The sequence below is a fragment of the Eriocheir sinensis genome, chromosome 46 (genome assembly GCF_024679095.1).
Source record: "Eriocheir sinensis breed Jianghai 21 chromosome 46, ASM2467909v1, whole genome shotgun sequence".
Taxonomy (NCBI): Eukaryota; Metazoa; Arthropoda; class Malacostraca; order Decapoda; family Varunidae; genus Eriocheir; species Eriocheir sinensis.
Window position 1 is genome coordinate 4,524,192 of NC_066554.1, and position 14,539 is coordinate 4,538,730.

At 45.9% G+C, this 14,539-nt stretch overlaps 1 protein-coding gene across 2 annotated transcripts in view; it reads right to left on the reverse strand.

The window, feature by feature from the left end:
* The window catches only part of LOC126980993 (uncharacterized), a 57,804-nt gene that overhangs the window by 20,439 nt on the left and 22,826 nt on the right, over positions 1-14,539 (reverse strand). For both annotated transcript variants that reach the window (XR_007733697.1, XM_050831532.1), the window contains exon 2: positions 11,127-11,939. Coding sequence is in view for 1 of the 2 variants with exons in the window: in XM_050831532.1 (XP_050687489.1) it covers positions 11,127-11,169 (43 nt within the window). In the remaining variant the exon portion in view is untranslated. The remainder of the gene's footprint in view (positions 1-11,126; positions 11,940-14,539) is intronic.

Sequence of the window (14,539 nt, forward strand, 5' to 3'; positions counted from 1 at the left end):
GCAAATAAGAGACGCAGCGCTGCATCGGTGTTTCCGTGGACAAAGGCGGTGCCCTGACCTGCTGCTGCTGCTGCCGCGTGTGTGCCGGACGGCCGGGAGGCAGAGCAGAGGCAGCAGCAGCAGCAATACGTGAAGCAGCGTCACAATAATGCTGGGGGTGGTGGCGCGGGGAGGGGAGAGGGAAGAAGACTACAGTACCCAACTTGGTTCTCATCAACTATGAAAATGTAAATCATGCCAAGGATTCACTTAGAACATTTAGTTCATGAATTTCAGGAGAAAGATGAAGCACATGACCATGAAGCCAACACTGGGACTATGGTGGAGTGAGGGGGGGGGGACTGAAAGGGGGGATCAATACAGTACCACACTCGGCTACGAAAAACATGATAACTGAGGTAATCCTAAAGATACATTTAGCTAATCTACTACATGAATTACCACCACCCCCAAAAATCAGACTGTAGGTACTAGGACAACACGATGTCAATACAATGAAAATCACGCTAAGAACAATTAATTCCACGGATTTTAAATTTTCCTTACGGACTCGAGAGGAAATTTCAGAAGCAAACACCGAGCAGCCAGTACCGAGGCAAGCACGGAGGCGCGGGCACGGGAGCAATATCATGATCGTTATCAATTGATATTCGTGTAAGTGTCAGGCGGGCAGACAAAGACGCATCCAGCCAGTCTGTACCTGCCGACCGCGGGAGGAGGAGGTGGAGGAGAGTGAAGAGGAGGAGAAAGAGGAGGAGGAGAAGAAGAAAGGGGGGGGGGAGGGGCAGACCAGAATAGGGTCCTCACGCCGCCACAAACTTTGCAGAAATTATGCCTCGAGAAGCGATATTTTAGGCTTTAGCATTATTACGAGTTTGGATTAGTTTGCCCGGGATGGTGATTACGTCCTGAGGGTTTTAATTATCTCTTTAATTGCGCTCTTTTAGGATAAGGGAAAAGTTCCTTATTCACAGCTCATAAGGTTTTCCAGAGTCCTGTTAAGCGCTTGCAAGTCCATTGTGACAGATTTGTTGATCTTCTGCGGCTTAGGAAGGAGAATACGTAAGGAGCCTTGGTAAAAGCGTGTATCATGGACATTGCATAACTTCTTAGTGTGGTAGACATACACTTGCATATAAATAGACACTACAAAATAGGGAAAGAAGGATGAAAAGGAAGAATAAGAATAAGAGTGAGAATATGAATAAGAATAAGACTAAGAGGAGAAATAGTGACTTGCATGGGTACACAAAATTTTAAAAAGCTGCCAATAAGATTTTACGTCTACGTTGTGCCGCAGAATGGGACTCGGGGAGTTCCCTATGAAGAAAAGAAAAGAAGAAAAAAAGGAATGTGACAATAAGATTTTTCCCGTTGTAGTGGCGTGCAGGAAGGCGGCGTGGCGGCTCCCATCGGCGGAAGGGCGAGGCAGAGGCAGGGGGCGTCAGGGGTGAGGAGGGGGTGCGGCGGGGTGCCATTTCTCGTATCTCAGCCCCAATATTCCCTGGGCGGCGGCGGGCGGGCGGGCGGCTGCTGGTCTTGGCTGGACCGCCGCCGCCGCCGCCGTAAATCATCGGGTGATGGATGGTCTCCTCCAGATTGCATTGTTTTCCCGGTGGTTACCATTGCCTGGCTCTGCTCTTTATTGCTGCTCCGGCTTTCTTGCCTCAGCTTACCTTTTCTTCTTAATGCCCTCCTAATGGCTCTTCCAGGTGAGTGCAGATTATTTAGCTAATTGCATTTCACGTGACTGTTTTTTGTGTGTTTTCGTTTTCTTGTTAATTTCACATAATGTATTGACCGGTAAAGAGAGTGGATTAATTTTCCGTGGTGTAATGAATCATCGAGCATAAATGTAACTTTTTTTTTATCTCACAAGCATCAATGTAAATAATTATTACGCTCTCGGAAAATACCATTACTCGCCGTTTTTTTCTGGCAAGAGGAACGAACAAGAACGGAAAACAAAGATGCGATTGCCGTTATTAGTGAGAGAGAGAGAGAGAGAGAGAGAGAGAGAGAGAGAGAGAGAGAGAGAGAGAGAGTGATTGTGTGTGTGTGTGTGTGTGTGTGTGTGTGTGTGTGTGAGTGAGACAAAGAAAGAAAGAAAGGAAGAAAAAAAAAATCAGACATTGTTTTGTTGTGTTTGCTGGTACACGTACATAATACCTGGTCATAATGGGGGAAAGGAAAGGCAAATATTTACCGCTGAATGCATTACTGCCGCCTCCTTCTCTCCTCCATTGTCTGCTCATTACCATCCTTTCGCTCTTCCTTCCTTCCCTGTCCACCACCACCGCCAGCTCTACCTGCCCGCTTCCCCGTCTTCATTATTCCTGATCCTCTTCGGATTTGCTTCCCTCCACCGATGTCGGAAGGGTAAATAAGGCTCGGGTGCAGTTGGGGTGACGGCAGCACGGTAATGGCTCAGATTAGAGGTGAGCTGAGTCCCTAATGTGTTATCCTTCGGTGTGTTATGCTCTGCGCTCTGAGGCAAAACATTTTAACTCGTCACTGCTGCGGGAGGGTTGGTATGGGTGAGGAGACGGAGGGTGGGTTGTGGGGAAGGGAGGGAGAGCGAGGGATTGGGTAAGAGAGAGAGAGAGAGAGAGAGAGAGAGAGAGAGAGAGAGAGAGAGAGAGAGAGAGAGAGAGAGAGAGAGAGAGCAAATGGACTGACGTACATATGTAAATACAGACGGACAGAGAGATAGACAGACAGACTGACAGACACGGACGGAAAATTGGAGACATGCACAGAGACAGACAAACAGGTAGACAAACAGAGAAATAGACAGGCAGAGATGGAAAGTCATGCAGTGACGGAGAGACAGACAGAAAGACAGACAGAGAGGAACACAGAGACAGATTACCTTGTGGACAAATAGACAGACGGACAGATGGAAAGACCCACAAACAGACAAACAGACGGACAGGCAGACAGGCGGACAGACCGGCAGGCAGGCAGGCAGGCAGGCAGGCAACATCGGCCCCTCGCAAACTTTCTTTTTTAAAAGGAATACCTCAAAGGTTTTAAATGGATTACTTTAAATTCAGGAAACTTTTTTAAAGATATTCCACCCCCCGGAGGTTTTATTCCGCGAAACTCGAGTAGCCAGCCAGCCAGCAGCGGCGGCAGCCTCTTCCTACCTGCATTATCCCGCCAATGTTATTAGACTCAGTGCTCGCTCTCCTCTCACCTGCACTCGGTCTATCTTCCCAGAGGCAGGTAAGTGAGCTGATGTAAATTAATGTCTCATCCCGTGAAGTCTCAGTTTCAGCACAAGGGCTCCCTCTCGGCACGATTCCATTTCATTTACCTTTGAAGTCACTGAGCCATTCACTCTCCGGGTAATTGTATGGGAGGATAAATGTGTTTGCGAAATACTGATGGCCTGACGTGCAATGGATCTAGGTTTTAAGCGATGGACGACCAAAAGATAGATATATAGATAGATAGATAGAGAGAGAGAGAGAGAGAGAGAGAGAGAGAGAGAGATGAACGAACACACACACACACACACACACACACACACACACACACACACCAAAAAACAAACACATCAAACACGTACACAAAAGTTAGCCAATTCTTGTGTAATACGTGAATTAACTGTTTGGCAAGGAGCTGAAACTGCGAGGGATGAACCAATAGATGATTTTGGGGTTTACAGGAGGGAAATTACATTGTGTCGGAGGTGATGACGGCTGGATTAGAGGGAATTAATCAGGGGTGTGTGTGTCAGGGAATAAAAGAGCGGAGCGGAGGAGAGGAGAGAGAGCGGGCGAGGGCAACTGTGGAACCTAATGTTGGGAAGTTCAGTTGGACTTTATCCTTCAGAAATCCAGTGGCATTAACACGAAACACCTTGGAGGGTAAAAATATGTAATGTACTTCACGTTTCATTACTCCGTTCTTCTTTTAACCTGGATACTGGCCGAGGGGACAAAAGCCACGTCTTACACGATCTTCTGGGAGTGGGTACAGATTGAAAATTCGTGCTTACTAGACTTAATCGAATGCAGTGTCTTATGGTTGGGTAAAAATGGCTGGTGTGAGACATTGGTAGAGGGGACAAATGCCTCACCGTACATAGTTTCTGGGGGTATTTAAAGAAGGAAAATTCGTTCTTACAAGACTTAATCGAATGCGGTGTCTCATGGTTGGGTTAAAATGGCTGGTGTGTGACTTTGGTAGAGGGGACAAATGCCTCACCGTACATGGTTTCTGGGACTGGTTATAGATGGGAAGTTCGTCCGTACAAGACTTATTCGGATGCAGTCTCATGAGTTGGGGAAAAATGAAGTGTGTGTGACGTTGGTAGAGGGGACAAATGCCTCACCGTACATGGTTTCTGGGGGTGGTTATAGATGGGAAATTCGTCCGTACAAGACTTATTCGGATGCAGAGTCTCATGAGTTGGGGAAAAATGAAGTGTGTGATGGTGGTGGAGTTCTGCTTAAAGATGAGGCGGAGTTTGCATCACTCATCTTCATCAGAGAGAGAGAGAGAGAGAGAGAGAGAGAGAGAGAGAGAGAGAGAGAGAGAGAGAGAAGACTGATGGGCCAGGTTTTTCATCCATCACATTATGCATTGTTTATCATGTTTTCAAAAGGCAGCAGCGAATCCTAGTCCTACAGCTCCCCGAGTTACTACTCTCTGAAGAATTATTCCAACATTCCCTCGTTCCAACAATATCGTAAAGTCTTTATACGCGTGAAAATAATGACTTGGGATGAACACAAAAGAAAAAAATATATATAATGAAACGAGCAATAGTAATGATAAAATAATGACAGTAATAGTAGTTGTAGTGAATGAAGAAAATTTATTCGGGAGTGCACACGAAGAAATACAGACAAGAATAAGAAAACAACAATGGTTATTTCCATACCTGTTCGCCGAGGAAAGATAATTATGGAAAGAAGTAACGAGGGCAACAATAATGGTAATAATGGTAATAATAGCAGCAGTGATAAAGGAAGAACATCTATACGGCAATGCACGAAGAAACAGTCAAGAATAAGAGAACAACACTAATTATTCCCATACCTGTTCGCCGAGGAAACAGAATCATGGAAGTAACGAGGCAATACGCGAGGCTCGGCTGGGTAGGAACTGTCGAAGCCGCTGACATTACGGGAGCAATTACGGAAAAATAGATGTTGCAGGAAAATATTCGCCGAAAGTATAATTGAAAGCATAATACCCTTGTTCTGAAATCTTGCTCCCGAGGCAATATTGACGGCTGAAAATTAATGGCAAGATGGAAACGACGCAGCACAATTTTCAGCGGCAGTCTGTAAGGTATCACTTTCTCTTATTCACCTGTTACGCTTTGTTGTTACGTATTATTATCATGAACAGGTGAAGTTAGCAAGGTAGTGTGCGGGATGAGGCGGAAACGAGACATCAGGTTATTATTATTATTTTTTTTACCCCAGCAGCAGAAATCTGTGGCTTGCTGTATTTATGTTCTTATGTGTTGGTTAATATAATGAATTGGTGTGTTTCGTAATGCAGCGTAAGACAAGACTATAATAACGTGACGTATTCGTAATATAGTTCAAGATAACGTAGGAGGATTTTAGTAGTGAAACATCAGTTCTGCCTTTACACGTAATACACTGTAACATGTATGCTGAAATAATTACACGTATCTATAATATAATGAAAAATACAGGTACATTTACATATTCCAGTAAATTAAAGAACAATATGGTAATGGAAAACTAATATATTCTAATAGATTTAAAGGACAAACTGAAATGACTAATATGGACAATCCTACTGCCATTTTTACCTCGTAGCCTAATATATAACCTTGCTTGTAGCCTAATATTAATAATTTCCCCGTACACACACACACACACACACACACACACACACACACGTTAACGGAAACCTCCGCGACCAGTCAAGAATGTACTCTTTATAATCTCTTTAACTGTTTGATGAGGGAAAAAAAAGAAAGAAATAAACGACAGTACAACAGCTCCAAACCATCAAGAAGTCTTTCCAGATAGGAATCGTTAGCTCGTGAAAAAAAAATATACTCTTTATAACCCACAACTGTTTGAAGAGAAAGAAATCACAAGCCTTCAACGAGTCTTTCCATAATAACATATGCTCGTTTGGCAGTGCTACCAACCCTAAAGAAACACTAACTTCCCTCCCCTTCCTCCTGATAGATGGAAACAAAACTGCAAATCATGTCGTACTTTCCAATCAGTCAAAGCTCACGGGAAGAAAAAGGGAGGATAATGAACGACTTGATTAGGAATTCAGTTTGAGAGCAAATTTGTCAGGCGTGTGATGGGAGGGATGAAGAAGGGGAGCTCAGGGGGCGGATAGAGGCTAGAGGGCCGCCCGTGACGTCAGAGCTTCCGCCATGCCATTGGTCAGTGGTCAGTGAGTGTTCCCCACTGCACCAGGCAACTAACGTTATTGTTGTTATCCAGGTGTGAGGCGTGAGAAGGGCAGGAAATAAACAGTAAGCGTGAACTAGCCGGCCATTAGTGACAAGGAAACGGAAAATGCACGTGAATGTGAGTGTGTGTGTGTGTGTCACTGCTGTGAAGATGACTTATTCATGTAAGTGTGCAGTGTGAGGGACTAAAGGTTGACACAACACCCTAGCCTAGATACCAGTGTGGAAACGTAAACTACAGATGGCTTGCTCAATAATGTGTAAAGAGAAAGTGACTAGTGTGTGGGCAGTGACGAGAGCAGGAAATTAGTGACTGGTTGAGGACGAAACTCCACGGGAATTACTGCGCTTTGTGTGCGTTGAGGACAAGAAAAAGCAGAAACGGACAATCGAACGCTAATTAAAATATCACGAGCGTTTCACTGCACAAAGAGACGTCACCGAGACAGAGGAAGGGGAAAAAATGTTGCGTCCAGTGGTATTTCAGCAACAACAACAAAAAAACTTCAAAGGGCTACACGCAAGCATGTGAGTGTATACGGAGACAAGGCCAGTGACATGCAGCTGCCTTGTGTCCTGCAGCTCGTATTGAAAACATGAGGCCGGGCAGAGGGGGACACGGCCTCCCTGCAACGCCGCCTCGCCTACAACCTCGCCTGGCCCTGTCGGCGAGGCGGAACAACCTGCAGCGGCGGAGGTAAGTGACTTATGGACAACTTTACGTGTTCGCGGAAGCAGGTGAGGGTGAGGGTGGCTGTGTTGCGTGCGGGGGGCGGGGCGTGAGTGTAGGGGAGGGTGTGGGGGGAGGGTCTGGGGTGTTGACTGTAGGGGGAGGGTGTGAGGTGAAGGGTATGGTGAGGGTGTAGGGGTGGGTGGAGTGAAGGGGGGTGGGTGGGATGTAGGATGGGGGGTGGGGTGACAATCGCGGGCTTCTCCTGCCTCTCTGAAAGGGTGACATCCAGGGGTGAGGAGAGGTTAGCGAATATGTGTGTTATTTAGCTATGCAAGGCAGGTGAATATTGTGTAGCTATGATGTTTGTGTAGGATTGTGCTGGCTATTGTTGTGTGTGTGTGTGTGTGTGTGATTCACGACGGCCTGATCAAGAGCTGAACTCGTCATCGCCAGCAAGTACCTCCCGATTAGGGCAAGGCTTATTATAGTTGACCTCAGGGTACTGGCGGACCTCACACACCACACACCCCATCCCCCTTGCTCAAGCGAGGACAGTAACCACTCCTTGTCAGTGGAAAAATCCCGGCCTATGCGAGGCTGGAACCTCCGTCAGCCAGGCCGGAGCCTAGCAGCACTGAGCTTGAACCACTGAGCTACCGGAGGGTATAGTGTGTGTTTGTGTGTGTGTGTGTGTGTGTGTGTGTGTGTGTGTGTGTGTGTGTTTACAAAGTTCTATTATTATTGGCGTTATTATTATTATTATTATTATTATTATTATGCTTAACGTTATTGGTTTTGCTATTAATGTTGGTGTTGCAATGGTTCTATGAATCATTACCACCACAACTACTACTACTACTACTACTACTACCTCTACTATCACTACTACTGCTACTTCTACTACTACTACTACTACTGCTACTACTACTGCTATTATTGCTGTTACTACTACTACTACTACTACTACTGCTATTATTGCTGTTACTACTACTACTACTACTGCTACTACTACTGCTATTATTGCTGTTACTACTACTACTACTACTACTACTACTACTGCTACTACTACCACCACCACTATTACTGCTATCACTACTACAAAATTGCGTAACTCATTTCTGCAACGTACAAACCAGTACATCAGTGATAAAACTGCCTTATTATTGGATGCTTTCTCTTAAAATTATACGTTGAAAAAAGGGAAAAAAAGCTGCCTCTACCCATACATAGTACATCCCGTAGTGACCGCAACCTGTGTGTGGCCTGGGCTGTCGTGTGTGTGTGTATGTGTGTGTGTGCGGACGTAAGTGTACACAGGTGGCGAGAGGAAGTGTACACCATTGCCGCGTTCATTCTTATGTCCTGCTTGATGAAACCGGCGAGCTGCTGAAGCCCATGAATAACATTTAGGCTAGTGATCAATAAAAGAAGACTGCTCTTGAAACGTTTTATTATTTTCGTGTCCTGTTAGTGAGCGCTGCAGCCTGATAATGACATGGCGTGGCATGAACAAAAGATTTTATTTGTTTGGCAGCATTTAGTTTCCATTCCATTAGTCTACCCATTAAAAAAGATAAGTCGTGGAATGTTTTATTGTTTTTCTCTCTAAAACTTGACGGCTGTAGCATAATGATAACTTCCGGCATAACAAACAAATTATTTAATTTTGAGTTTAAGAATTGGGTTTTCGCTACATTAGTTCATGAATAAAAGAAGTTTACTTGTTAAGCGTTTTTTGTTTCTCTAAACGTGAGCATCGTAGCCTATCATTGACTCTCGGTGCTACGCGAACAGAATATCATTTTGCCTTTAAAATTATCGTTCCCGAAAGAAGACCACTTGTTGAGATTTTTTTTCGTCTCAAAACAAAATTCTGCAACCAGACAGTGACTTACGGTGTAACATGGACTAAAGTTTTCACTTCCACTAAGAATTTAGTTTGCATTAAATAAGTTTTTTTTTAATAAAAAAAACCTACTTTTTAAAACTGATTATTGTCTACTTCACGCGCATGCTGCTGCGTTACTGTATCAATCTCCTGTGCTCGTAAGAATTCATTGTTCGTGTAATGCACCGCACTAGGCATCGTCAGAAACGTGTCCCTCAACGCTCAGAGGCAACGCACAGTATTATTAGGACGCAACACGAACAAAAGATTTCATTGTGCCGGTAAGAATTTCGTCCCACAGTAATATATTGCACGAGGCGTCGTTAGTTAGGTGTCCTTCAACGCAGCGGAGGCGGCGAACAGTATTATTAGGACTCTGCGAAATGGCTCACCGTTAGTTTATGCTGCCTCAGTGCAAGGCGAGAGAAAAGCATTACTCTGGAGATTCACTTCATTTGCCGCCGCCGCGCTGCCAGAGGAAGCCGAGTTAGGTCATGGCTGTTTTTACCGCACGTTCGGTCTGCCGGGAGGTGCCCACGCTCGCTGCGCCCTTGTTCCTCCGCTCATTTTTCCGATACAGAGAAAATATCGAATGATGTGTGCCAACATAAAGCATCGCAGCTCAGAGACGAGGTCAATAACTACGGCGGCAAGCTTAAAGAGATTATCTTGGAATGCCGCGGAGGATAGCAGGCAGAGTGAAAATTACTCGACTGAGGGAATGACGGTGGTGGTGGTGGTGGTGCGGTTATAGTGATAGTCGCGCGGTGGTGTAAATGGTGGTGAGGATGGTGTTTAAAGTGGTGGTAATGTTGAAAGCAGGGGTGGTATTTGTCGTAGTGATGCTGGTGTTGATAGTGGGGTTGGTAATGGTGTTGATGTTTGTTGTGTTGGTCCTTATGGGGATTGTGGTGATGGTGTCTCGGATTATAGTGATGGTGGTGGTGATATCGACAGAAGCGGTAGTTGTGGTTGTAGTGGTGCTGGTGTTGATAGTGAGGCTGGTCATGGTGTTGGTGTTTGTGGCGTTCGTAATGACACTTATGGTGATGGTGGCGTTGATAGTGGTGGTAGAGGTGGTGGCTTTGATGGTGGTGGTGGTGGTGGTGGTGGTAGATAGGTCTAGCAATTGAAGTCAGAGTTCAATAAGAGACTTTGTGTAGGCGAGGCGAGCCGAGGGTCAGTCCTGATCGGAAGGGAGAAGAGGAGGAGGAGGAGGAGGGATGCAGGAGGGGACGAGGGGCGTGTAGACTCGCATCGGCACGCCGGAATTAATGAAGCTCGGAAACACGGCGCCGCTGAACCCCTCTTTCGTCATTTGTAGGTGTGGAACGTGACTTTGCAAACCCGGCTCTTCCCCCTCCGCTGTGGTGCTCGCTGCGGCCGGCTGTGTAATCGGCGGCGAACACTTCGGGGGATATATCCTCTCCCGCCTCGGCAATTATGTGGGGCCGGAGCGTCCCGTATTTCTGGCCCACACAGTCATTGTCACCGGTGTGTTTTCCCTCTTGACTAAAATTTGCAAGAGAGCGGCAAACGACGTCCTGCCCGTGTTTTGTTCCCTTTCCCTGCGCCTCTTTGCGTTTCTTTATCTGTGAAATGGAGGAGGAAAGTTTTTACGTTTCGTTTCCTCGCGCTTTCGTCCGGCTCCTTTTTCTCCTCTTTTTTTTATTCCTTTATCCTTTTATGGCGAGTCTGACGTCGGTCTGTCTGGTTCCCGCGACACACGCCACGTCCCGTCCTGCCTCAGCGAGTTCACAGTCCGGGATGAGATGATTATGTTGTCCAATCTCAAGCGATTACTCTCGCTAATCGGATATGAATGTTGAGCCAATCATGAATAATGTTCGCTTAGGTATTAATTCCATGCCAGAAAAAGTCTCCGGTATTAATGCGCTTGCTGGCGCTGCTCGAGGCCCAGTAATAAACCTTCGACCTCCGCCGGGAATGTTTTTGTGCGTTACTTCTGCGCGGCGAAGTTGGCGACTCGTCCATCTTCCTGCCAATGACTGTTTGAGATGCACGGACGCTCCCCTGTGCTCGCCCCTTCCCCTTCCCTGGCACACACACACACACACACACATTTTTTTTTCTCTCACTCCCTCTCAAGTCATTCATCACCAAACACTACTCACCATTGAGGAGCGAGGACAAGACGAGAATTAGGCCGACCCTCATGCTTGCAGGCTCTAGGACTCCTTCCTCTGGTTAACTCCTCGGCGGCCTCAGGGTCCCACGGGGCGGCTCACTTGGGCATCACAGGACCTGGTGGGGCGGGGCGGGGCACGGGGCCGTCCCCTCAGGCGTGCCCACCTAAGCCTAATGTAATCCACCCATTGTCCGGTTTCCTGTGTTTTATTTTGCCAAAATGTCTACCTCACCAAATGAAGTCTTGTCGCTTATAAGAGATTATCCATTCCCCTTTTAGTCATGTGTCCTAGAGTTGCATGAGGGGCGTTGTCAGTCATTGTTAACACTTTCTATGGGTCATTTGCTTCTGGTTGTAAGGTGGGTCGATAGAGCTGCGAGAACTAGTAGCATAGGATCCTTGTGTGTTCCTGCTCCACGGAAAATCAACTCCTCAATTCATGTCATTAGTTTTGTTGAAATATCCTCCTTCTCTAATCTTAAACTGCGTCTATGTGTCAGCGAGGAGTTGCAGGAGACCTTTGTGTATTGCCTTTTAGAGGTTCACCAACACTTCAGCGCACCAGTTACTTGGAGTATTCTTGGTCTCCTGTCTTAAACTGCGTTGATATATCAGCGAAGACTTGTAGCGGAGGATCCCTGAAGGTTGCTGCCTCCAGGTTCACCAACACCTCAGGCCATGCGTTATTAGTGTCCAACTCAACCCAGCGCCTCACTCGGCCACCTGGATGCCCCAGGTTGGCTATCTTGCTCTCCTTGCTGCCTTACGTACTGTGCTCCTCCACGCTGCGTCGTTACATCTGGAAGACAGAGCATCATAAATAACCTTCAGGGAAAGGAGTTAGTTACTTATTTGCACCTTCCTCCCACCCTCGCATGCATCTGTCTCTCTAGTGGACTCTGCTTTGTTTGTATTTTCCAGAAGACCCCGTTGGATATACTATGTAATATAAAGATAAATTCAGTTCATGTAATATTTAATTAGTGCAGTCAAACCGAAACTGATGGAGACTGATTGAGAATTGCATGGCACACTCAAAAGCGTTATAAAGACACCAGTGCAGCAATGATTTCCTGCCAAACCTGACAGGGAAGGCGGAAGCTGTTATTCAGGAGCATCGTTAGGTTTTGCGAAACATCTTGTTTGTTCTAAGTTTGCAGTTTATGTTGTACAGTCTAGCTTGAGTTTACCTCGGACGTATGCGTAGGGAAGCAGACACACACACACACACACACACACACACACACACACACACACACACACACACACACACACACACACACACACACTTTTTTATTTTTGTCTGTTTTTGCCCTTGACCTGTTTCCATTGGTGTATATAAAAGGATGCACTCACTAAGCATACATACTTTAGATATTTTTCTTCCTATCACGTAAACACCGCATTCGTATTTCCATTCGCGCAATTCACGAAAAACAAAGTATTATGTAAGGACAAGGGATTCGAATAAACAGAACATTTGCATCTTGATTCGTTTTGGTTCTGTTAGGCGAAGAGTTAAAAGCATTCTTTGATCCCCGGCGAGGGCTGCCACACTTCAAATGGGTAATTGTTTTCACCGATCGTCACAAAGCAGAGTCAGGAATTCTTGCTACTTATAGAATGTGTTTTTATTTTCCAGCGGCAAAAAAATCAGTTGTAATCTCTCATGAGAACATTTTTTTTTCCAGTCATTCTACATTTTAGTTCTGAGGCACTGATGCTGTTAATCCACTCTTTTTGGAAGAAGAAAAAAAAAAAAACTTTGGGAACAGAGTAAGAGTTAGTATCCTTGTTTTCGGCGGGGTCTTAAAGAAGATGCATTTTTCATTACCCCTTGAAATGTGACCATGCAGATGCCGTGTTCTGAAAATCCCAATCCCCGCCTGGTGAAGCAATGCCAGCAGCAGCAGGGAAACAGAGGCAGCAGCGGCAGGGGTCCTCCTTCCGTGCTTGCCGTCAGCCCTGCCAGCGGGTCTCGTAGGCAAACCGCTCTTGTCTGGGGGCGGCCAAGGAGATAGAGAGGGTGCTTAGCGAGGGGGGCACAAGGCCATTACCCCGGCAGTTGTCATGTTTTCATAACGGGGCGACAATAACCCAGCTAATTACATGTGTTCCCCGCCTCGTCTGCCGCGCGCACGACGGGACGGAGACATTTTCAAACTGAGGCGGAAAAAGTATTTGTTTGAAGACCGGCAGTTTGTTAGGCCCTTGTGAAGCAGAGGGACACGAGGTGCTTGGTCGGCCCTCACGCTATCCCTCACTCCTGCCTCGCCCCGCCACGCAAGACGGAGGGGAACGCTGCTCTGGGAACGCTCCAAATACGTTCCCTCTGGCCTAACAATTCCCGTGACCTCCCTGCGTCTACCCTGTGGCTCCTTCTGGCTACTGTATGACTCTCCATTGGCTCCTCTGTGGCTATATCTGTAGCCTCGCCGGTCACCACGTCTATTAGTTCTTAGTCGCTGTTTCCCGTATCGTCATAAAGGAATGTAAAGAAATGACAGCATTGGTAACGTTAGCAGCGTGTGACGTTGCTTAAAATTATAGTTCTTAATGAGATGCAGAAACTCCTTAATGTAGGTGCTGGGAGTGAGGTTCAGCCAAGTACAATGTTAGAATATTTAGGATACATGTTTTTTTTTAATTGTGTTGATTATGAATGGCATCTTTGAGGGGAAGGAGAAAGCAAAAGAGAAAGGAAGAAGAAAAAGGAGGAAGAAAGCAAATCGTCAAACATTTTTATTTACTCTTATGTTGCTGTAGGAAATGCAGTACGCTTTTGTAGCCACCTGACAGAGAAAGCTGTGCAATCTAAACCTAACTCAGGGCGTGCTGGCTTCCCTGTATCCGAGTGTAATGGTGAGGCCTGGAACGGAGAAAAAAACTGTCTGAAGGGTTTTTGAGATAGACGTATTGTTTTTACTGTGTTATTTTGATGTTTCAGTTGATAGTGTTGGATCTGATGAGGACATTGATGATGATGATGATAATGAAAAAAATCACGTTCCTTGTGTTAATAGGTTGAGCAGTTAAGTCTCTAAGAAAGGGAAAGGAAGAGGAATCATCACCAGATCAAAAGGTTCGCATACCACTCAAATACTACCATTCCGCACCCCGGCCTTGGTTGTGTCTCCTCGCACTCATACACAAAAAGGAATACCCCTCCCTTTCATCAGTAGGTCGCGTAGTTGAATCTAAGAAAGGAAAAAAAAACAGAAGGAAAGATTCAGACCATTCAAACACTACCATCCCGTACCCTGGCGTTGACTGTGCCCTGAACCCCAATAATTAATAACCCCTTTTTGCATTAGTTGGTCGGATAGTTAAGGCTCTAAGGAAAACTGACAGGAAAGGAATCATCACTAACTCAGAAGGTTCAGATACCATTCAAACGCT